This window comes from Molothrus aeneus, chromosome 5 (genome assembly GCF_037042795.1).
Source record: "Molothrus aeneus isolate 106 chromosome 5, BPBGC_Maene_1.0, whole genome shotgun sequence".
Taxonomy (NCBI): domain Eukaryota; kingdom Metazoa; phylum Chordata; class Aves; order Passeriformes; family Icteridae; genus Molothrus; species Molothrus aeneus.
In genome coordinates, this window is record NC_089650.1 from 63,769,355 (window position 1) to 63,792,838 (window position 23,484).

At 43.9% G+C, this 23,484-nt stretch overlaps 1 protein-coding gene and 1 long non-coding RNA gene across 5 annotated transcripts in view; one reads left to right on the forward strand and one right to left on the reverse strand.

Annotated features, from left to right (window-relative positions):
- LOC136557286 (uncharacterized) lies at window positions 1–4,875 on the reverse strand. Of its 2 annotated transcripts, XR_010783751.1 has the most exons (3): window positions 4,581–4,875; window positions 1,827–2,124; window positions 1–897 (listed from the first exon to the last, which is right to left on the reverse strand). It is a non-coding gene; the product is annotated as an uncharacterized lncRNA (long non-coding RNA). The 2 variants fall into 2 exon arrangements; XR_010783750.1 differs by having other exon boundaries at window positions 1–2,124.
- SEPHS1 (selenophosphate synthetase 1) overlaps window positions 4,042–23,484 on the forward strand; it is a 26,464-nt gene continuing 7,021 nt past the window's right edge. For 2 of the 3 annotated variants that reach the window (XR_010783749.1, XM_066550982.1), the window contains exons 1-8: window positions 4,522–4,912; window positions 7,199–7,460; window positions 10,527–10,630; window positions 15,145–15,252; window positions 16,064–16,218; window positions 17,034–17,124; window positions 20,068–20,167; window positions 21,766–21,978. Coding sequence is in view for 2 of the 3 variants with exons in the window: in XM_066550982.1 (XP_066407079.1) it covers window positions 7,268–7,460; window positions 10,527–10,630; window positions 15,145–15,252; window positions 16,064–16,218; window positions 17,034–17,124; window positions 20,068–20,167; window positions 21,766–21,978 (964 nt within the window). In the remaining variant the exon portion in view is untranslated. Of the gene's footprint in view, window positions 4,106–4,521; window positions 4,913–7,198; window positions 7,461–10,526; window positions 10,631–15,144; window positions 15,253–16,063; window positions 16,219–17,033; window positions 17,125–20,067; window positions 20,168–21,765; window positions 21,979–23,484 lie in introns of those variants that run through there. The other variant, XM_066550983.1, reaches the window with a different exon arrangement.

A 23,484-nucleotide genomic window follows, 5' to 3' on the forward strand; every position in this document is an offset into this window, starting at 1 on the left:
TCAATACTGGCACCATTACTATTTAATACCACTTGTATATTAATGAGAGGCAGGAAAAAGACAAAAAGCAAGGCAAAGAAAACCAACAACAGCCCAAACTTACTTTACTTTGTCAAAACAGAGAGAGGTAGGGGAAAAAAGTCATGCTGTGAGATGTGCTTTACATGAGAAATTAAATTATCACACTAAAGTTTGCCAGTGGAAGTAGTTTCAGCACATTAAACATGGTATTCAGCCCAAGTGGGGCTGAACCAGCTGGTCCCATTTTACCAGCCACTTCATTGTGAATTCTAAAATGAGGAAAAAAAAAAAGACAAACACTTTCTCTGTCATTTCTTACCCTGGTTTTAATCAGCCAATGTTTCCTCATGCTCTTGTGATGCCACAGTTTCTTGGTTACAAACATTGCAGGGGAAGGCTGTATTGTTTTATTTAAAAAAAATAAGAAAAAGTTTCTGCTGACATTTAAGAAACAGAACAGAGTTCAAACTCTGATCATTTTGTAAACACCAGAGATGCAGGACCAAGTCAGAATCCTACATGGATCAGAAATATTGCTTAGCTTTAACCCGGATGTGTACACAACAAAGCACCTTGGCCAAAGAAATCTGAGCTGCTAATAAACCACACTCCAGGTCATCCATGGAAAAAAGACTGATGAAATGCAGCCCCTGCACCTGTAAAGGCTACAGACATCTGTCACGCCCTCAAGCCAGCACAGGAGGCAGCTGGCTTTGATGAGTGATCAGGCACAGCACAGAGGGTTTCACCTTCTTTTCTTTCTCCTTTTTGCTCTTCCTAAAGTGTGTGGAGCAGTCCCTTCTCATGGCATTGGACCAAATTGCTCCAATCATGGAGTTTCTGCTGGAGGTTTTGGACACAGATGACAAAAAACGCCTTTGGGAGGGAGGGAGGAAAGGAAATGTGATCAGTTTTTAAGTCTAGAAAACCACTATTGGACTCCAGGAAAATATTCCATGAAGCTGGTGGCTCCAGCAGTGTGGGGTCTCCCCAGGGCTGCTGGATCCATCACTACTCTCTCAGGGTTTTGTTTATGATCCTGCACAAAAAGGACACTCCCCTGTGTGCACAGGACTCCCTTCCTGATGCCCTGATTCCCTTCCTGCAGCTGTTCCAAGCGTGGAGCCCCCGGAGAAGCCGGGAGCAGGTGAGAGCTGGGGGCAGCAGCACACCTGAGGCTGCAGCGCAGTGGTGGCCACTGCTCCTCCTGGCTTGGCTTCCTTGGCACAGCCACTTTTCTACCCCTTGCCTGCCCACACAAAGCCTCATCCCCAGCACAGGCAGCAGGGCCCGGGCCACACGTCCACAGGGACTTGTGCAGATCCACCCAAGGATGCTCCATCACTGTCTGTGCCAAGAAATTGCTTTTAATTAATCAGGGCTTCAATTATGTGCAGTTCTCATCTCTATACCCTGGTCCTGGTTAGCTTCAACTCTACAGAGTCACATCTGTGGCAATACTAATGAGCATGAATTTCCAAGTATTCATGTTTTCTTTCAGCCATGTTACCACCTGGAATTCTCAATTTATTTTATTGTCTCCTCTGTTAAAGTAATGTCTAGTCCTTACAGATGGGGTAAAAGAAAAAGAAGATAAAAATATGATCCAATTCCCTCTTCCCTCCAAAAATATCAGAAAGGAAAATCATGTAAGTCAGGGCTCAAAATCAGCAATGTTATCTCAGGGTTTTCCTTACGCTTCATGTTTGGTTTTTTTTAATGAGGTATTGGTTGTAGAGGCAATGGCTAAATGCTGGGGAAATGTTAGATCAGAGCATCTGATTTCCAGCTCTCAAGATACTTACAGGGGTTTTTTACAGATTGAAATCATCTCTCAAGGAACACACAGATGTGATACGAGGCCAGTGCTCAGCAAAATCAGATAGATGGCAATCAGAAGATTCCGAGATCTTCCGCCTCCTCTCCATCTGGGAGGAGGGAGAGGCACTAAAGGGTTCAAATTCCAGGTCAGGACTGCAGATGCCACGTCCTCAATTCATCTCTGCTGTCAAAACCATCAGCCAAATGCCCCACAGCTGCTCACTGAGAAACAGCTTCTGTGTGTGGAGCTTGAAATGCTTTCAGAGAGCAACACGGAGGAGCCTGAAAATCAATTAATTATCCAAATATTAGTGACTTCCTAAATGTGCTCAGTGCCGGGAGCTCCCATGCACCTCTGGTCCACAGTCCTGGGGCACTACATTCTCTGGGAGATAAAGAGAGTAATTAAAATCAGGCAAGAAAAGCAACACTTTATTTTTTTTCTCTTTCTGCTTGTTTTTAGACAAGACTTTTTCAAAGCCAGTTGCACGAAAAGCAATCTTTGAATTAACAGGCAATTACTTAATTAGGTACTTAGCTGCAAATTACATGAAGCAAAGTGCCTGTTTTATCTATCTGGAAATGTAAACTGGGCCCTGTGCTATCCCTAACACAGAAATTCCCTCCTTTCTAGAGAAAACTTGTCTTGCACATGAAGCAAGAGACTCATCTGAATCCTGATTTTAATCGTTTGGGAAAAGGGTCTTTGGAAGCACAAAAAGCACTTTCAGGGAGAAAAATGAACTGAGAAGACACTGGAAATCACACATGTTAAAGACATGTTAGATTCCAGTGATTTGTGTGTTAAATGCATAAGAAAAAATGGGATGCTTTGCAAATCAGTGGTGGAAAAGGGTGGAATTGAGCAGTAGTCTGTGACAATCCTGGCTGTTGGCTACTAAAACACACCCCAGCATCCTAGAGTTGTGCTGAACCCATCACCACCTGCTGCAAAACAGGATTACATTTTTCCTGAAGCATGCTCAAAACCACATTCTGGGGTAAAAAAAGTCACCAGCTGACACACCCAGCCACATTGCAGTGCTCCTGCAGCCTTCCATGGGCCACGCACTGATCAAACCCCTTGGAGATGACACCTGAGGAAATGACACCTCTATCTCCCTGTGGCCACAGTCTTGGCTTTGCATTCAGAAAAATTTAATGTTGGCCAAATTTTGCCCGTTGTCAGGTCCATTTGAACACCTCACTTTCCTTTAGCCCAACATTTTGGTGTGACATCGCTCAAATGTGACTTTTTGTCCAGTTTCTGGGCAAAATTCAGCATCAGCAGAGGACCTGGCTTTGCAGCTGTCAGGTCTTCTCAGCTCTGGTTAAATTTCCCACCCAAATTGTTCCCAATCTCAAAGTTTTCATATTGAAGGAGAAGGTATCTGAGCAAGGAATTCTACAGGCAGACTCGTGCTTCTCAGGGGAAACATCAGTGTGAGGAAGAATTTCTTCACAGGGAGGATGATTAGACATTAGGACCGGTTCCCAAGGAGGCGATGGAGTCACCATCCCTGGCGGTGTTTAAGGAAGGCCTGGATGTGGCACTCAGAGCCATGGTCGGGTTGACAGGATGGTGTTTGATCACAGGTTGCACTCGATCTCAGAGGTTTTTCCCAATCAATTTCTAATCAATTCTGGGATAAGGGGAAATGGCCTTAGAGACAGGGGAGATTCAGATTAGATACTAAAGAAGCATTTTTTTTCCTGGTAGGTTGCCCAGACAGGCGGTGCGGTCGCGGTGCCCGGAGCTGAGTTCCAGAGGTGCTGAGGTTCAGTATCCAAGGGGTTACAGCAGCACTGCTGCCTCGCACTGCTCCATCTTAAAGGTCTCTGCCAGCCTCGATGGCTGCGGGACTGCACGAAGGCACCGGACCCCACACACGCACGGGGGCTGCCCACACGGGCCGAGCTGAGGGGCGGGGACGCGGGGACGTCTGTGGGATGTGCGTGTGGGGGGGGGGCGGTGTCGCGACATGTCGCGCTGCAACGACAAGCGCCCCCGCGCGGGAACGCGCGTGGGATGCGGCGTGAGGGGGAGCGGGAGGGGGCGGGAAGGCGGCAGGGAAAGGGAGGGAAAAGCAGGGAAAGGGAGGAAAAGGGGGGGGGGGGTTTAACCCCCCCGTGCCCGGCGGCGGCGGCGGCATTTTCTATTCAGGCGGCGCTGAGGGAGCCCGTCGCGCCCGGTGCATTGTGGGACCGCGCTGGGAGTCCCGTTCGCGGGAGGAGGCGGAGGGCGAGGAGGCGGCGAGAGCCGGTGAGAGGGAGACCTGAGGAGGGAGGAGGAGGAGGAGGGGGGGTGCAAGGCGGGGAGATTTAAAGGGGAATTCGCCTCCGCCGTTCCCGCCGGGCCGGGCGCGGGGGGTGGCGCGGCGCGGCCGGGGCGCGGGGTGCCCGCCCGGCCCGGGCCCCGCCGCCCTCCCTCGGCCCGGCCCCGGGGGAAGGGCGGAGGAAGGAGCGGGGATGGGGGGGCAGCGCCTCACCGCGATGCGGCCGCTTTAAAAAAATTTAGATGCCGGCAGCGGACGGGTTAAATTTTTCGCCCGCCGACATTTTTTTTTTCCCTTTTCCCTCCTTTCCCCCCCCATTCCTCCCCCCACCCCCGTGCTCCTCTCCCTCCCCATTACGGAGTGTCGGCGTGGGGGGGGGGGGCGGGGGGGGGGTGCTGCTCCCAACATCCCCCCGGCCGTCCCCGCCAGCGAGGGGCGAACCCCGCCCCGGTGACACCGTACCTGCACGTGGGGACACGGGGGACACCGCGGCCGGACACCCGCGGGCTCCGTCCCCGCCGTAGCCCGGGCAGGGGCCGCTGCCACCGCCGCTCCGTGCGCAGCTCCTTCCTCCTCGTCCTCTTCCCTCGCCGCCTCTCCGGCTGCACAAAGAGCGGCAGCGAAGGCCCCAGGTTTGCCTCTAAAGGCAGCGGCTGGAAATTTAAGGTGTCCCGGAGCCATGTCTGCCCGCAGCGCTGCCCGCCGCATTCCCCGGATCGATGGTGGCTGCAGCGCCTCGCCTCGTGTGCCTCGGGCGGTCGGGCTGGCGCTGGGTGCGCTGGGGTTGGTTTGGGGTATGTACCTGGCTCCGGTTCTCCCTCCCTCCCTCCCCCCCCTTTTCGCTCCTGTGCTCCCCTCTCTCTGCTGTTTAGGAAGGCAAGGGTTAAACTTTAGCTTTTAATATTTATTATGCCGCTCTTTTAAAGTAAGAAACGTCTGGGTTAGGAGGTGTTGTCTGCTGCTGGGGAGGGATGCTTGTCACTCACATCGCAGTGCTGCATAGACTGCCAGAATCGCAGAATGTTCTGAGTTGCAAGGGACTCTCAGTGCCGTCAGTGCAGCTGCTGGCTCTGCAGAGGACAGCCCCAAGAATCACACCTCGAGCCTGAGAGTTGCCCAAACTCTTCGTGAACTCTGCTAGGCTCGGTGCTGTGACTACCAAAGTCACCAAAACTTGGAATGTTACTCCCATGGGAGTCTGCGAATTACACAGTTGCATGCAGCTTTAATCAGATCTTTATTAGAAAAGTTACTGTATTCTTGCACTGGGGATGTTCTCCACTAAATGAAATCACCTTGTTTGTTTCACGAGTTGTTTTCAAACGGGGCAACTGTGTCCTTACAGTCCTCAAGGCTGCAAAAAGTTCCTGGTAGGCTGTGGCCTCTGCATCCATCTCTGTAGGCAGGGGGTGCTAAGCTTTTTGCACTTATTGGTTAGATGAAGGAAGATGTTTCTCTTGTGGGGTAAGCTGCTTTTTTTAATTTTCTGGAATTAATTAGAATGAAGCGTTAAAAAAAGAATGAAGAAAAAAAAACTCTCCTTGAAAAGCTTTTGTCTCCTATTTCTGTTGACAGGTTGTTTTCCAGACACTTTTCTTTTTTTTTTTTTTTTTGCAAGTGCTTAGTGTCTTGCATTGGAAGACAACGGCTAGGAACTGAATTCATTGCTCATCCAAGACACGTTCCTGTAACTAGAGTTTGGATTTCTGCCCGAGCCTAGGCTTTGGAAGATTTGTTTTAAATAAGTGCCACACCTCCCAGAGAAGGAGGGAAAACACAGTGAAGGGGAGTTGGGCTCCACATCAAAAAGTTCTCAGGGAACTTAAAACTTCAGTTCCTACAAATTACAGACAATAAATTGACTTAAAGGTTTATGGAACAGATGTGCTTGTTAATAAGTGCTGTGGAGGGCAGATAGAGCACGGTCTGTAGATTTACTTCTTTCCCTCATTTAGCAACGTTGAACTTGGCAAATACCAGTCCCTTGAATTCTTCTTTTCAGCTTAACCTCATTAGGGCATGACCATCAGCATCAGGTTTTGTCAGTGATGCCACTGAACTCTCTTCTTGTTGCTATTCCATAGGAACCTTGCTTTTTAAGAAACTGCTACTAGACAGATTGCTTTTAGTAATTCCTGAAAACTTGTTCTCCGAGAAAGATGAATTGTATTTTATCACAGCCGTTCCTGTTTAGAAGTCAGTGTCTCAGGCCTCTTATTAGTTTTGGAGTGTGGTGGATGTGAGTCAGAGTGGAAAAACGTTCTAAAATTAGACACGCATTGTTAAGAATTTTATTAAATGAATTGCATCAGTGTCTTTTTACATTACTATTTTAATGGACAATTCTCTGATTTTCCGTATCATTAGTTGACTAAAAAAGGGCTGAAGAGGCAAGAAACTTTTTAGTATTTTTTTGTCTGTGAACATGCTAAAAGGTAAACTGGCATGCTTGTAGGTGAAGCACTCTGCTCAAATACAGCCTCTTTGTTCTTCTGCTACCTGTACCAACAGAACACCAGGGCTGTGCTTTCTCCCAAGGAGAACAGGTGTAGGAAGCTTCAGGACTGAAGCAGAGCCATAATTTGAAAAGCATCCCATTTTTGAGATTAATATGTTAATGGCTAAAATCATGACCCCACACTGAGCTGAGTACAAACAGATGTCTGTGCTGAGCATGCTGCAGGACCAGGGCCCAGGCTGCCTTTTGGCCTGTGTGCTCTGGGAACTATTATTTCTTTCATTACCTCTGTGTTAAATGAGGACAGTAAGTGTGTTAGATTCTTTTTTTAATGAAATCCTTACGTAGCATATCTGGAAAAGAGCTTAATTCTCTGATTCACCTGGCAGAGTTGTAGTTTTAAATGTCAGAAGGTAGGATGAGGAGTCATCCCTGTGTAGTCGTAGGGAAATGAGTTGTGTGAGATGTGCACACCTGTCTTAACAGGTGAACAGCCATAACGAGCACTTTCTTTTGCTTTTAACTTGCACCGTGTGGAAAACACGTTGTCTTGCAGGTCACAGGACTTTGCAATGTTCCCTTTTCTTTTTTTTTTTAATTGTTATTTTTATTTTCCAATAAGAGTGATCAGCAGAGAAACTGATCCCGTTGCTCTGGGCTGGGAGAGGCCGGCAGTCCGTGGGACAGAACCATGTCTGTTCGGGAGTCCTTCAACCCAGAAAGTTACGAACTGGACAAGAGCTTCCGTCTCACCCGATTCACTGAACTGAAGGGCACAGGCTGCAAAGTGCCACAGGATGTCTTACAGAAACTGCTCGAATCTCTACAAGAAAACCATTTTCAGGAAGATGAACAGTTCTTGGGGGCAGTTATGCCCAGGTTGGGTAAGTAGTTGCTGCTCTGGACGTTGGTGGTCTTTCTGCTCAGTTTCCTTAGTGCCACGATCACGTTTGTGGTTTGTTCAACCAGTTTGAAAATTGTGTGTTGTATAATGCATGCACAGCATCCAGAAAGCTGAAGAATGAATCTCATGCTGTCATTTGTTGGCATCTGGGATACAAGAATATTATCTTAATTATTTAACATCCTGCAGTGCACTCAACTACAAAGGCAAAACACTCAGGAATGGCCATTGTGATGGGCACATGCTTAGGTGTTAGTCTGCTCCTGCCTTTCCCCCCAGTAGATGCTGTGCAAACTGAAATCCTCTCAGTTCATTTCTAGACTTTTATGTTCATGCATTGCATTTGGAATTTGATGCAATGGATGAATGAATTTGGATGACTCCCAGGTGAATTTCCCCTCCCTCCCCTCCCCTCTGTTCCTGGGTCACAGAAAGTGAGCAAGAGAACTTCCTTGCTTCAGCTCACTGGGAGCAAATTGTTTCATAGTTGTCATTATTCCTTTGAGTCCTTTCCTTGTTCCCCACTCTAACTCTTTTGCTCACCTGTAGAAGCTGCCTGGGAAAGGCTGCCTTTCCAAGACCTCTGTGTTCTTGCCAGCTTCACTTTCTCTTTGATATTTGCACAATGATGCAAGCAGTAAGGGAAAACAACCTGCACAAGCCACCTACATGGGGAACAGGGCAAATGTAGGTATTTTGATACCAGCTACTGTACCTAATATTGATATAGATAAATTAATGTAGATAATGTGTTTAATGACACTTCTAATTCTGTTTGTCTATTTACTCAGCCCTGCATATTCAATCTCTTTGCAGTGCAGAATGGTTTTTTCCCCTCAACTTAAGAATACCAATGGAGCATTTATTCTGAAGTTATTATCAGTTTAGTGTTCAATAACCTTATTTAAAATTATATAAACATTACTAATTGTCTATTAGCAGGCTAACAGGCTGCAACCCACTATTCTGGTAGAGATTGAATATAATCAGAGATTAGTAAGGCACCCATGCTCTTGCTTAAACAATGAGGATCTTTGTATGAAGTATCTAAGCAGCAATTGTGTGTGAAGCTGGGGTGGCACTATAATTTAATATTCCCTGCTAGGGGACACTTCCATCCTTTTTCATCCCCAAATTGCTGTTTATATGTATCTTTCTAGATTAAGTAAGCTGTTCACAGCAGCATTTCAGTTTGGCAATTTTGTAAAATCAGCAATAGTTTGGTTTAGATTTCTTTTCTCTTACAAACTTACAGGCTCTAAACAATAATGGAACTGCTAGTAGACTTCTTCTACAGCTATATGAAAAGATATAAAAGTAGATTTATGCCATCAGTGTGTAGGTGTGATACTATGTAACAGAAAATCTGTTAGTAATAGAAGGTGAAGAGTTCAGATCTCTTTTCAAATATGCTTTTGTGATGAGTGTCCCTTTAGCAAATGTGTCTTTGGATAAGTTTGGTGTGAGATTTGCCTTTGATGTCTTGTGCTAAAAAGCTATAGACACGTAACTTTGCCCCCTGTGCATAGGCATTGAGCTTTTGAAATGCAGTCAGGAGGGAGGTTGCCAGCAGCAGGTTCGAGCTCTGCCCTTTTTAGTTCTGCAGGAGATGTTACCCAGAGCAAACTTAAATACAACTGAGAGTAAGAAACTGCAAATCTGATGTTTATTCTCAGAGTGTTATAGATCAGAAATCAGTCATGGCTCTGAACAGATTCACTTGTTATTCAGAGCTGTTTTGGTGGAGCATTAACACAGCCTCAGAAGGACCATCATCCTAGCCCCTTGGTCTGTCTGGCAAACAGAGTTGGTTTTGCAGCATTATGGCATGAACAGGTGAACTGAGGGCAAAACAGCTCCTGCACCTGAGCCACTTCTCTGTAACTGCTTATGTGCCCTTCCCTGGAGGCACTGGATGTCAGGCACCATGGCTTGGGAGCTTCTGTGGAGATTGAGCAGCCCTAAATTGCTGCTTGAGAGCTTGTTAGTGCTCTTCCAAGGCAAGATCCTCTCCACCTATATACTGACTGCATGGCAGACCTCTGTCCTCTCAGATGACAGCAACTTGCTCCATCCCTGTACAGGACACTGCCAAGCACTGCTTTGTAGCTCTTGCTAGGGTAGTGTGTTTCATTAATACATGGTGAAAAGTTCCTGTGAGACATCTGCTCCCTAAAAATGGGCTGTTGTGAAGACTCTTGCCCTGTGGGGCATGCAGAGTAATTCCAGGTAGCTTGCTGCCAGCTCAGGAAGGAGGTAAGTTCCTGCCACTGCTGCAGGGCACAGGGCTATCCACAGGGGAGTGTGGCTCCGCCAGCATGTTGTGATTTGTCACCTGCCCCTTTGGTGTGGGCTCTTCCCTGGCAGCAAATGCTGGGAGGTTCTAATATCACATGTTCTGTTTGAAATATCCACTGCCAGGGAGAAGGTTGTGGTGCTCAGAGTTGTGGTTTTCTCCAAGGGGTTCTGTATCTATCAGGTGCTCTGCAACCTTCCAGCTGTGCCAGGCGAGGCTAATGCAGTTGCTAAAGCTCCAAGTGGGTCAATCATCTTTCACCAAGGGCCTGGGCTGTGACTTGTGGAGTCCTTATTGCTTCTGAAGTGAGGGAATGTCCTTTATGAGATGCTGTGTCCCTTCACAACTGTCACTGTGTTTTTGTTGAGATCAGAGTGACAGGAAAACCTATTTGCTTTTGACAATATCAGTGTGTTTAGTTCCTCTTAACTTTAAATGTACTTACATAAAAGCACAGATGTTCTTGATGTGCTGCTATGTTGCTGCAAAAGAATAAAAAACATTGTAGTTTAGTTCTTGCCTTCAGCCATTTGCACTTATGTTCAGTTCCAACCAGGAGTTTTCTTTCTTTGCTTGTTTTTTCCTCTGACTTGTGCTATGTGCTTTTCCTGGCAAAGGAATTTGCCTTGTCTGTTTAGGCAATGTTAGGAGTTGTATTTCACAGACATGTTTTATAAACTTTTTAGTTAAGAGCAACAGATAATTTAGGGCACAGTTACCCACCTCACTCATGGATTTCTGTCTTTGCAGGAATTGGGATGGACACTTGTGTTATTCCATTAAGACATGGAGGTTTGTCATTAGTCCAGACGACAGATTATATTTATCCTATTGTGGATGACCCTTACATGATGGTAAGTTGGCTAAACTTGGTTCTTGGGTCTGTTGCTGATTTGGGCTTCTCACCAACCTGATGGCAGTTCTGACATTTTCTTCTAGATGTGTGGTGCTATTTGTGTGATTAATTGCATTCAGAGTCTTTCCTAAATAGACATGAAGAGAGAAATGCATAATTTCATCCTGGAATCTCCCATGTTGGCCAGGAATGCTGCAGTGCTGCTTTCTATGTAGGTGAAGGCTGGGAGAACTGCCACCTTTAATTCAGATTTCCCTTCATCTCTTGTTCTGTGGGATTTGGTTTGAAAAGCCCAAAAGGAGGAAAAAAGAGCAGCCTGTGAAGTAGCAGAGAGTAAACTCCACTTACAAGCAGAACCACATTATAATTGGCCTTTTTTGAGGTATTGGAATAACCAGGTAACCCATTAGAACTGGAAATACCTAATGTCAGTAGTTGTCAATAGCACCTGGCAGTTTCAGAGTGCCTTGTGAACACCAGCTGTCCTGTGGTGCTACCTCCACCTGAACATGGACACATGGAAATGACTGGAGGGAACTGGTGTGTGCACTTTGGCCTTGGTCCATTCTGTGTTCCTGTCACACTTGGTCTGCCTCAGCAGAGATTCCTGCATGTGTGGCAGTGATCAGTATTGACTGGAACACATCCTGGGAAGCAAATGAGCTTTAAAAAATACTTTAATAAAGCTATAAGGAAATGTTAAATGAAAGGTGCTAGAATTTATGTTTTCTGTGGTTTGGATGTGACTCATTGCTTTTCTTGTTGGTGTGACTGAATGTTTTATGTGCTGCTGTCAGTTTGTTTGCTCTGTGAGACCTCTCTGGTAGGTTTTGGACAAAGTTTGAGATTGGGACCATCTTTTTGCTTTTTTTTTTTTTCCTTAGCCTGCTTGACCACGTGTTCTGCATATATGTAAGCCTAGCTCCTGTAATTTCTCTTCCAGGAGAGCTTTCTTTCTGCAAACTGAGCAACCAAAAATCTCAGGCTGGCCTCTGGAGAGTGGAGTTGTTGAGCTGTCCTGAGAAATTTGATTCAAGAGGGTTGCTTTAATATCATGTGGGAACTTGTCAGGGACCAGAGGAGAAAAAATGGTTTGGAGATCTGTGTTCAAGTTTGTCATCTGAGAAACTCTTTTCTCACCTTGTAACAAAAACTTGAGGGCCAGTGTTGAAGGCTGTGGTGTAGGGGGAGGGTTGCTTTGTTTGCAGATACAAATGCCACAGGAGTAGATAGATGGGCCTGTGCCCAGATGAGGTTTAGGTCAGTGTGGTAGGAGTGGAATGTAAATTTGGCCTTAGTCCAGCTTCAGTGGTTGCATCATAGTTACAGTCTGTGCTGTGATCCACATGCACCAGCAGCTGTAACCTTGGTGCTGTCTAACTCTCAAGTCCTTCACTTTTCATTCTTGAGGGCATTTATTTTAATCTGGTGGCTGGCCACTTCCTAATCTGTTTACATATGTGTATTTCTTCCTAAGAGCTAACTGAGGATGGGGATTCTGTCTCAAGCCTTCTTGCTGATCCCACCAATGATGATCCAGCAGGATATTGCTCCTGGACCCTCTGCTCAGACCTCTCTCTTGAGGGCAGGAGTACCCCAAGGGACAGAATAGATTACCTCTTACTTGTGTGGACCAGCACTGGTTAGAGGACAGTCAAATACAGTTTGCCATGGGGTTTATGGATGGTTGTTACAAGCAGAGGAATTGTGACACTTGGGAATGTTGAGTTGGTGTCCAGGCTGTATAAAGGGGTGTGCTCTGGCCTCCTGTGCTCAAGAGATGCTAATGCTACCCTGCTTCTCCAACTGCTTCTTCCCCTGCTTTAAGTCCAGGTGTCCCCTGACCCATGCCTGTTGTTACTATGGTACCAGTATCACTCACCTGCAGTGCACACCCTCCTTGCCCTTCCCTTCAGTCTCCTTACCCAGGCACTTCTGAGTGGGTGTTTCCTGATCTAGAGTCTCTTCCTTTCTCTGTGCACAGGGTTTACCTGCAGCTCCTTATCTGATCTCTCTTCCTAATTGGAGGAGAGGAAGCAAAGAGGGAAAGCCAAAAGTGCAAATGAACTCCAAGCTGGGTGCTGTGACAGAAGGGATTAGGAAACAGCTGAGGAAGGCAAAACTGCTTGTGGACTCAGCTGAACTTCCTATTTCTGCTCCAGAAAACAGCTTTCACTCTCTTACTGCTTATTTTAAAACTAAGTTCTGCAGTTATATGCAAAACCATTCTTCCTTCTTTCTCCTTCACTTTCACTTTGTCCTTGAAAATGCTCAGTCCATGTGCAAAATTATCCCTAGGATGTACACCTGTAAAATCTGTACCAAGCATAGGATTTATTTAGCTTAAATGGCTTATTAGAAAAGTTAGAAGCAATCAAAAAAAGGTTTCATAGTAAGTATCAATCCACTGGGACTAGTAGTGGATACTGGCCTCTGTTGTGGCACTGTGGAGACACCTGTTTGAGTGCAGGAGCAGGGAGCTGGCTGGTTTGACAGAGCACATCTTTCCCCTTCCATCCAGGAGCGATTTTGTTGCTGTTTTAGGAACCTTCACTCAAAACTGGAGATGGCTGTCTGATTCTTCATCCTTTGCCCTTACAAATAGTTCTTAGTATTGCACACAGACTTTGTGTTTCAGGGCACTGTGCAAGCAGGCAGGTGACCTGCAGGACCTGGCCAGGCTGACCCCTGTCTGTGAGCTCTGTGGGATTGGCTGGTGTTCACAAGAGCCCTGTGTTGTTCTCTCTGCTCCTTCAGACTTGGGAATTGCACTTCCCTGAATTTGTTTCCATAGTGGTTTTGGCAGTTGGCAAAAGCATTATTAGACTGACCTCTGACTGTCAGGGGTATTGTCCTTATGGTTTTAAAAACTTATCTGTCATTCCTAACAGGGAACAAACCAGCAGTTTGCTTGGTAGATACTGGAGATAACAGAGAATGGCTTGATAGTTCCACAAAAGGGAAATGGCATTTCAAAAGGGAAATGGCAATTCTAATTTTATAGAAATTTAACAGCTAATATTCATCAGATAGTGCAGTACACAAGTCTTTTCTTAATAGTTTAAAATTTGAATTATTAAAATATATTCCAGTTCCAAATTTCAGGGATTTTGGTGATGCCATTGAAAACTCTTGAATTTATGAAAAACTGTATTAAATTTATTTGTGATGGAGATGTTTCATGTCTTCAGCAAGTGAAGTAACTGCCTGAAAATATTACCTATTTGCAAATTGTATCAAATAAGCATGTTATTACTTTTACCACAATGGTGTTGAATGCCTTTGAACATAATGAAAAGCACAGATTTAAAATCATAAAGCCAGGTGTTGGTTACAGTTCTGCAGCTCTAAACCTAAAACAACTTTCATAGAATGCATGGAGTCTTCCAGAGTAACACGACAGAATTTGTCCTATATTTTAAAATATCTTGCTGTCCCTTAGGACACACACTGTATAAGGCAGTTCTGCATATTCATCAGGAAACTTGATGTGTCATCTCTGTTGGGTCCATACCTCAGAAACCCTGACTCAGATCCATTAATTTAGTAAAATTAGAGTAACTAACCTCATGCAATGTGAGTGATGGCGTCTCAGTCCAGTCAGCTTCCTGACTTCTTAGAGCAATCTTCAGCAGACAGACAGTTTTGTATCTTGTACAAGTTTTTGTTAGTGGAGATACTCACATGCACACACAGCAGTCAGTAAAGTTGTTGGTGCTGTAGCAAAATTCAGCCTGATTCTGTCACCTGGAAAGTGCCAGATAAACACATAAATCTCTCTCAGTGTGAGTGGTGGGGGTACACAGCTTCCCCCAGTGGTGGCAAATCCAGAGAGCCCTGAGCTTCTCTATTCCCTGTACATGCTGGGATCCCCAGAGCAGAGGAAGCAGCCCAGTGTGGGTGTGTGCTGGCAGCACAGCTGTATCCTCAGGGAAGAGGAGTTCTATCCTAGAAACTGAGGATTGCAGACATGGCCTCCAGAGGAGGGCAAGGAACAAACATCTTTCTCTTCAAGGACCCATCTCCTGCGTATTCTGATGCACAAGTTCAGCAATATGTGCTTTTTGGATGAACTTCCTAGCAGTTGTGAGTTCCATGCCATGGCCATCTCCATCAGGATGTAGAGTTTTGTGCTGGAATAAAGTGAATAGGAATATACCATGTAAAGTGAACAGAGCTTGTTATGAAGGATAGACTGCTGATCTTAACTTTAGCCTCTGTGTGATCCCAGTGTGAACTCTGGGATTCCTGTGGAGTCAGTGGGAGAGAGTGCTGACCAAGACAGCTGGGATGAATTCTCTCCATACCTGTAAAAGGAAGGATACCTGCACTTCTAGGTGGGCACATAGCATGTAATGGACCATACCACATCTCTAGCTGGGTTTCTTAATGCTGTGGGGTAAGAAGCTGTGTCAGAGTGCAAACTCACACTGAAGCTTTGCTTGTGGAAAGTGTTTAAACATTCACCAAGAGTGCTGCAGATTTTTTTTCTTGTCTCTCTTTGTTTTTCAGGGACGAATAGCGTGTGCCAATGTCCTAAGTGACCTTTATGCCATGGGGGTCACAGAATGTGACAACATGTTGATGCTCCTTGGAATCAGCAATAAAATGACAGATAGGGTAAGACTTTTGACACTTTTTCTTGAAGGAAGAGTCAAACAGCTAAATGTGCTCGGAATGTATTTACCTTTAGTGCATTTTCTCCTCAAAGTTTGAAGCTGTGTAAAGAAGAGATGGTCTTATTGAGTGGCTTAGTTCGCAGGATCTTGCCTCATAAATATTCTGAGGTCATGTGCTAGAAGTTCAGTTTTCTGTGGCATTGTAATCTGCTGCCTTCATCCCCACCAAAATGGGGTGCCTCCTTCTATCAAAGGCCAGCATTTGATTGCCAATTCATCTATCAATCTGGATAGATGATTATGGGATGGTTTTGCCCTTTTTTTTTTTTTTTTTTTTTTTTTTTTTTTTTGTGGAAGAGATCAGCATGATCAGCATGTATGTTCATTTTGCTGTAGTAAAAAAGGAATGTATTTTCTTAGAAGGATGTAAGTTGAAACTTTGATGGTCAATGGACCCCAAATGCCATCTTGGCTAAATGTTGCCTTTTAGCACTGCTCTGCTGTGCCTGTACCTTACAGCAGCAGGATAATTGTTCTGAGTTTCCAGAACTCTGATGACTCTTGTATGACCTTTTGAACAATGTTTCTTCAGTGTAAGAGTGTCTCTGCTCAACTTCCACAGGGAGCTGTAAAACTGTAACTCTGTGGGATAACATGAGGCTTCAGGAGGCCAGACTCTTCCTAAGGGTTGCTTTTCTGTCATGAACTATTTGCCATGAGGGCATTTGGTTGGAGTGGTTAAAGCCTTGGACCAGTCTTGCAATGACTAGCACTGCTGTGTATGGAACTCTGACTTCTGTTTTGATCTCTAGGAAAGAGACAAAGTGATGCCTCTAATTATCCAGGGTTTCAAAGATGCAGCAGAAGAGGCAGGAACATCTGTTACTGGTGGCCAAACAGTGTTAAATCCCTGGATTGTTTTAGGAGGAGTGGCCACGACAGTCTGTCAGCCTAATGAATTTATAATGTAAGTTAAATCACTAAACAATCAAAGGCACTGGTCTGAGGGATACAGTAAAAATCCTTTAAGCACCGTGTTGTGATCTTGTGGTGTGTCTCTGATGAATAAAGCAGTACCTTCTGCTTGCTTTTGTCCTTAGCACTCAACAAGATGCCACATCTCTTTGTACATATTTGCTTTTTTTTGAACAGGATGTCCTTTTACTTCTCCCCACACCCCAGTCCTTTTTGATCCTGTTCTCCTTTTGACAGGAGAATTAAATGCCTAATCTTTAAAGGCAGTGGAGATTGTTTTGAACATAAATTTCTGCCTCACTTATACATATATTTCTAAACCATGTCCCAATTATCCTGTTAATGGCTGTAGAGAACTACAGAACTGCTGTCTTTAGAGCATTCTGTCCATTTAACAGTAGCTGATTTTGAATGTCCCACTGTGGCATGTTACTCTATACAAATGAACTCACTCATGATCTTAATGCTGGATATCTTATGCCCTGGGTAAAAAAGGTAAATTTTTTCCCTTATCCTCTCTTATGTCTTCTCAAACAATTTCAAAGACAAGGTGTAATTTGGTGTGTGTCTGACTACAAGCATTGTTTTTTCCAAGAAAGAAGGATTAGCACTTTTTAAACAAGTTTTTAGCATTTTCCTCAAAAATACTGAGTGGCAATGAATCCCAAAGGGTAATTCTGCAATTAGTCAGTTTTTTAACTGCGCAGTAAGATGTGTGGGTCTGTGAAAATGCAATTATCAGCACTTATTCCTAATAGCATGTTTGAATATCACTGTGTAGTTAATATATGAATTCTTTGTTTCCAGGCCAGACAATGCAGTGCCAGGAGATGTGCTTGTATTAACTAAACCCTTGGGAACACAAGTGGCTGTAGCTGTCCACCAGTGGCTAGATATTGTGAGTACACTGCAAAAAAAGCAATAGGGAAGAGGTGTAAAGGTGACCTTCCTCATTCCCTCAACATGACAAAGTTCAGCTCAGATGGGAGTCATCTGTCACCTCTCTCCTCCTTCCTCCTTGATATGCTCCAGCCTTCCCTACTTGTATGTAACATTTCTTTGGAATCAAGGCAATTTACAATTTTGTGCTTAGTGATCCCATCTTAATTGCACCTAATTCTTAGTTATTTCTCAGGCATTGCTGTAATAACCAAAATTGTTTACTAACAGAACAACAGACTATCACCCTGGGCAACATTATGCCCTACTCCACCTGCCAAAGTAATTTTCAACACTTGCTGATGGCAGTTAGGCCAGGAATGCTCTCTCTGTGTTCCTGGGCTTTCTGCTTGTGTACATGGAAGTTTATCTGCGTTTCACATGTATTGCCCTGTGCATTCAGTAAGAATATTTCTAGCAGCATTATGGATGTAGACATACTTCCATCTGTTACTTCAGGGAAAAATGTAACTACTGAACTGAAAAGTAACTGCAAAATTGGCATCTGCTTATGTTGTCTGGCTCCCAGTAAGTGACTTCCAAATTATAACTGCTCAGTTTACACTCTAAAAAGATGCATCTTTTCTACTTTTGGGACTCCTGAGCCAAAAGACTAGCAGAGGAGTGAGCTGGAATCTGCTTTAGTTTGGCTGTTGGCCACTGCATTGTCAGATGAATTCTAATTAACACAGCTAGTGTTAGCAAAGTGGGAGAGAACCAGCTTAAACCTTCATCGGAGTCTGAAGTGAGAGCAACAAGGGAAAAATATTTTTCTCCTTCTTCATAGGGTCTGGCCTAGCAACTTGGACCTCTTCAGAATCCTGTGTTTTCCACAGATACAAGGATCAGGGTCTCAGATAATCTTGAAATGAAAATGAAGTGAAACAAGATCCTAATTCCATAGTATGTTTTCTGGCCATAATCTTACTTTTTAACATATCTTCTTGTTGTACTGATGAGCAGACTTGCAAATTAAGGCTGTTCTAAATTTCCACATATTTCAAATACTACTAATTTCCTCAACTGTCAAACAGAAAAACCTGGTCTGAAAAATGAGGAGAGCCAGGAAATCAATACTGCTATTATTGTGTGTAAGCAGAATATATCTTTGATTGTGGTAGGAAAACTTCTGAGTATCTATGCTACCTTTTCTTTAGCTTTGTTTTGTGAAAGCACAGGGAAAGTGAAACTAGAAATAATTACCCATCACAAATCCACCTGTAAATCAACTTCTGGTGGGGAATTGGACTTCACATTAAAAAGTGTGTGGGAGAAGGTATAGTATAGCAAGTGAATGCACAGGCAAGAAAGGCAAACTGGAGTGCAGAGATATTCGTGCTTAAAGGCACGAAAGGGGCTGAGATGTGCCCCTTCAGAGAGGGTTTTCTTGCTCTTTGCTGTTGTCTACAGACCCTTCCTATTTGGAAATCCAATCTTGCTTTTATAATGTGTTTGGGAGTTTTTGCAAATTTTTCCACCCTAATTCCCTGTTGACTAACACCAGTACTTTGATTGCTGTAGTGGAGAGGAATTTTCCTTCAATTCATATCTTACCTGTGTTTGTGGCTCTTCTACCCTCAGCCTTGAGTTCTGCTTCCACATTGTTTGTGATTTCCATTGCCATCATCTGACCAGTTTCTGTCCTATGATCAGCCTCAGAACTGTTTCTGAAACCTAAGGCAGAATGACTGCTCAGATGTTTTTCAGTCATTCCCAGAGTAAGAATAATCACTATTCTGTCATGTCTGTAACAGCCACATCTTATTTTTTTATTTGGCCTCTAATTTGTGTAAACAAAGATGTTTTTCTTTAATTGGTAGATCCAGTTCAACCTAATATCAGAAAATCTGGTCCCACTGCCATCATTCCTTGCTCTTTAACAATTTATTTATTTTGGCTGACCAGTCTTTCCCCCTTTTGCCATTTCTGGATTCTCTCTTACACCCCTTGAAGTCAGCACTCATTTGTTAAGACAAGATCCTTCCCAGGGTAGCATCACCTACCATTTCTTAGTAGTTCCTGCACTTTTTGCTAAGTAAGATGTTTGTTCTATACATTTACTCTATGGAATGGCAGTGTAAGTATTGTGGCTTCAAAAATCCTGTGTTTTCTGACTTTCAGTTCTCTGTAATTTTATTTTCATTGCAAAAAAAAAAAAAAGTTAAATCAGTTGTAGTGTGGCTTTTAAAAATAAAATAGTAGCTTTGTTTCATTCTGGATCTGGAATCACTTCAGCTTTGAATGAAACAATTACCCTTTATAAAGGTACTGTTTCCTAAATTGTTGTGAAACCCTTCTGGGATGAGGAGCATTTATGGGAATATTATGAAGGGATGACACCATACCAGACATTGGAGAATGGGTGGAAGATGCTGGTATTAAATTGTAGAGGAGGCTTATGAAACTGCCTTAATCCTAAACTAGAGTGATTATATCCTGCCTTAGCATACAGTCCTCTGACCAGGACTGGTGGATGTCAGTGGTCTTTCCTCATCAGAGTGCCCAGGTGTGAAGTCAAGAACAATCTCTTAAAAACCCAAGAAGCCAGAAATTACAAATCTCAACACCCAGCAACAAAGTGTTTTTTTTTTTAATTTGGCTGTGGGAGTTCAATCCAGAGAGTTGCCTTGAAGGAGTTCTTTCCCTAGGGTAGTGTATTTCACTCCACTCAGCTGCTGAAAGTAGGATTTGAGGTACTTAGTGCCTAATAGATCTTGAAATGAACTTTGCTGGGGTACAGCACACTAAGGCACACACCTGACTGGAACATTTTCCCCCTCTTTAACTGTTAAAAAAAAAAGTACATTTTGGATTAAGAGTTTGGGGTTTTTTAAGTGGTCAGGGTGTGCTTTAAAATGTACAGCTGAAAATCTAAAAGAAACATTTTTATTTCATCCATTAGCCTGAAAAGTGGAATAAAATCAAACTGGTGGTAACGCAGGAAGATGTAGAACTAGCATATCAGGAGGCAATGATGAATATGGCACGGCTGAACAGGACAGGTAAGAAGAGATGTGTGTGTCTTGGAGGGCAGGGGTTGTGAGTATTTCCAATTCCATATCAATTTCATTTCAGTGCTTTGGGGAATTGTGACACAGCCACTTTGTCCCTTTCATTCTGCCCCATTTCTCTGCTGTTCAGTGTTGCAAAGCCAGCAAATTAAAATCAAACGCTCTCTTGTAATTATACAGCAAAAACACAAAGCTGCTGGATATGATTATGACTCATGTGCGTGCTGCAAGTAACATCCCAGTGAGTTAAAGTATGTTTGAAAGCGAAAAATATTGGATTTGTTCCTTATTTTCTTGCATAGAGAAGGCCTGGCTGTGATAAGATTAAAAGAATTTGAAATAGAATAAAAAAGGAAAAGCTCTATAAGCTTCAATTTAAATTTTGATTTTTAAAAAAAAAATTTACTTTGTCCTAATTCGTTCTCGTACTGTGTTTTCCACAGTGTGGAGTATATATGTGGATATATGTGGAACATACTTTTTTTTCCTGTTTGTCTTTTTCCTGTTCCTGTAGTGGGTTTTTTGGGGTTTTTTTTTTTTTTTTTTTTTTTGGTTTTTTGTTTTGTGGTTTTTTTTTAATTTTGGTAGAGGAAAGGTTCTGCTTTTACCCTAGAAGTTTTAATCCAGGATTTCCCTTCTTTGTTCAAAGTATCTTTTGGCAGAGTGGAGAATTGAGTTAAGTATTTCCTTACTTACTTCTCACTTGAAGGAACAAGCATAGTTAAATATCTCTTTTCCCATTTATTCAGTTTTCATTTCTTATGTCATCCCCTGGTTTCTCATTCTTTGTCAAAGCCTTCCAGGGAAGATAAATGACCAGCATTGCCTTATGGAAAAGAACTCGGTCCTGCTCCTGCATTGGGAAGCACCCAAAGAAAGTCCAAGTGTTCTCAGTTTTGTTTTTCTCTACTCTTGTCAGACACCTTTAACAACACTTAAATACTTTTAACTGGTGCTATTGTCCTGCAAGCAGGGGTGCCCTTTTCCCACCCTGGAGCTGCAAATGTGCAGGAATTTCATGAATGTATAGGTGGGGAGGCTGGGGCCCTTCCCCCACAGCCACGGGCTTTGTTCTTCAGCTCTTAAACTTCGAGTGTCCGAATCTCAAGTTCTGATGTCAATATTTCAGGGCGGCAGGGGAATAGGTGGGAGAAGACTGAGCTGTGTCTGGTCCTTGCCCTTAGTGGAGCAAAGCTGAGCTCAGAACCTCCCTGGCCCTCAGCTTTGGGAAGTTTGGATCTGAAGCAACCCCTGTTTCTTAGACTGCCAGTATAAATGAGTAGCACGTGTCTAATAGCCCATGCTCATTAAGGCAACTTCCAGGACAGATTTCCAGCATGATTTAATGTCTTAAGTACAGATTGAATTTTTTAAGTGTAACATGCACTATTGGTGAATTCCAGTTCTCTTCAAGCACGATTTTATTTCTTTTATTTATTTATTTTATTTCTTTAACCCAACCTGGTTTGCATTAAAGGTTCGCAACTTCATTCGCAACTGTACGCAACTGTGCACGATATTGCTAAAGCACTTTCCTGACGATTGGGTATTTTGTGATGTGGTGTTCTTTCCCCCTCCCTCCCCTGTAGCTGCTGGCCTCATGCACACGTTCAATGCACATGCAGCTACAGACATCACAGGCTTTGGGATCCTGGGCCATGCACAGAACCTTGCCAAGCAGCAGCGCAACGAGGTGTCCTTCGTCATCCACAACCTCCCCGTCCTGGCCAAGATGGCTGCTGTCAGTAAGGCCTGTGGCAACATGTTCGGCCTCATGCACGGCACTTGTCCAGAGACTTCAGGTAGGTGACAGCTGTGCCACCCTCTTCCTTCCCTATGCAATAAATAGGACAGGAGATCGTTCTCCTTTTTAATGCCTTTATTAAAAATCAGCTCTGGTGGGGAGAACTGACGGTTGCGCTCATGCCGCCGCTGCTCCCAGGAGTGGCATGGAGGAGGAGGAAAAGTGCAGCTTTGTCCACTGGTCTGTGGGCAGAGCTGGGGCTTCCATCCTCACAAAAGCACCAGCAGATTCCCCATTTTTCAGTTTGACATTCGAGGTCCTCTTTCTAGCCGACGTCTTTTTAGGTTAGGGTGAAAGGTAAAAAGGGTCTTAGCAGACACTGGAGTCCATTCCTCACCTCTAGACATTACTTAGATCTCTTAATTCCATGGTGGCTCATTGCTTTAGGAGTTTTTCCTGATAGATTTGGTGAGGGGTCTCCTCATTTACATACCAGCCCCAATGTCACCTCCTCCTCACAGTCCCAGGTGCCATTTTCCAGGAAGCAGCAGGGTGATACTCGACAAAGGGGGATTTCTAACCATCCACAACAGGTAATTAAAGAAAAATTATTAACAACAGGTGATTACAACATGAAATTATTAACAACAAATAGTTAGGACTCCAACTTAGCAGCAATTGGTTTAACCTGTTAACTCTGCAACCTTTAAAAAAATGGACAACTTTTCTACTCATAACACCCTACACCTGCACCTCAGAGTTCCATTTCAGATGCACAAATTGGTGCTGTGTGTTCAGAGTCACAGTTGGTTTGGCACCTGGCCAGGCTAATGAGCAGCAGCCATACAGCTGTTCACAACTGACTGCTTCAGCTGGACTTGCAAACCACCATCCTGTCCTGAGTGTCTTTTGCTCCCATATGGAACACTATTAGAGAAACCCTGCAACCCTCCAGTTTGCAGTTAGAAATTAGTGATGATTCTGAATTCTTTTGAAACTCTGTTAACTGCAGAACATTAGATATCTGGAAATTCCACCTCATCTGGCACAGTTTTCTCAAAAGCAAAGCCACTGGCAGTAGTTTTGCCTGACAAAGGATGGTGTTTGGTTTGGTACTATAAAATTTAGTGTTGGGTGGGCCAGTGTTGGCAACTGAGGCCTTCTCTGTCCCCAGCATACAGACATCCAAGAATACAGCTTACAGCTTTTCTCCTTTACTTGTATGAAATCTGACTTCAGGGATTGTGACAAGCAGCAGAAAAGTCAGTGTTGCTTTCTGACCCATTTATTACTCGAGCTCAATAAAGCTGCCACGTGCAGTGACAATGAGTACAACAGACTGCACTGAAAACCTGGCTATGGACAAAAACAGAGTCATCAGGTGATGAGAACTTCTGATGGTTTTTAAGTTGCCTTATTAAGAGTAGGCTCTTCTCTGATAAGCATGATCACTGTCATCTGCTGAATGTCTTTCTACTTGTTCTGAATCTTCTGTTTATTTTTATTTTTTTCTAATTTAGTCTGACTCTTCTTTCTCTTTGGGAAATGGAGAGATGTAGCAACT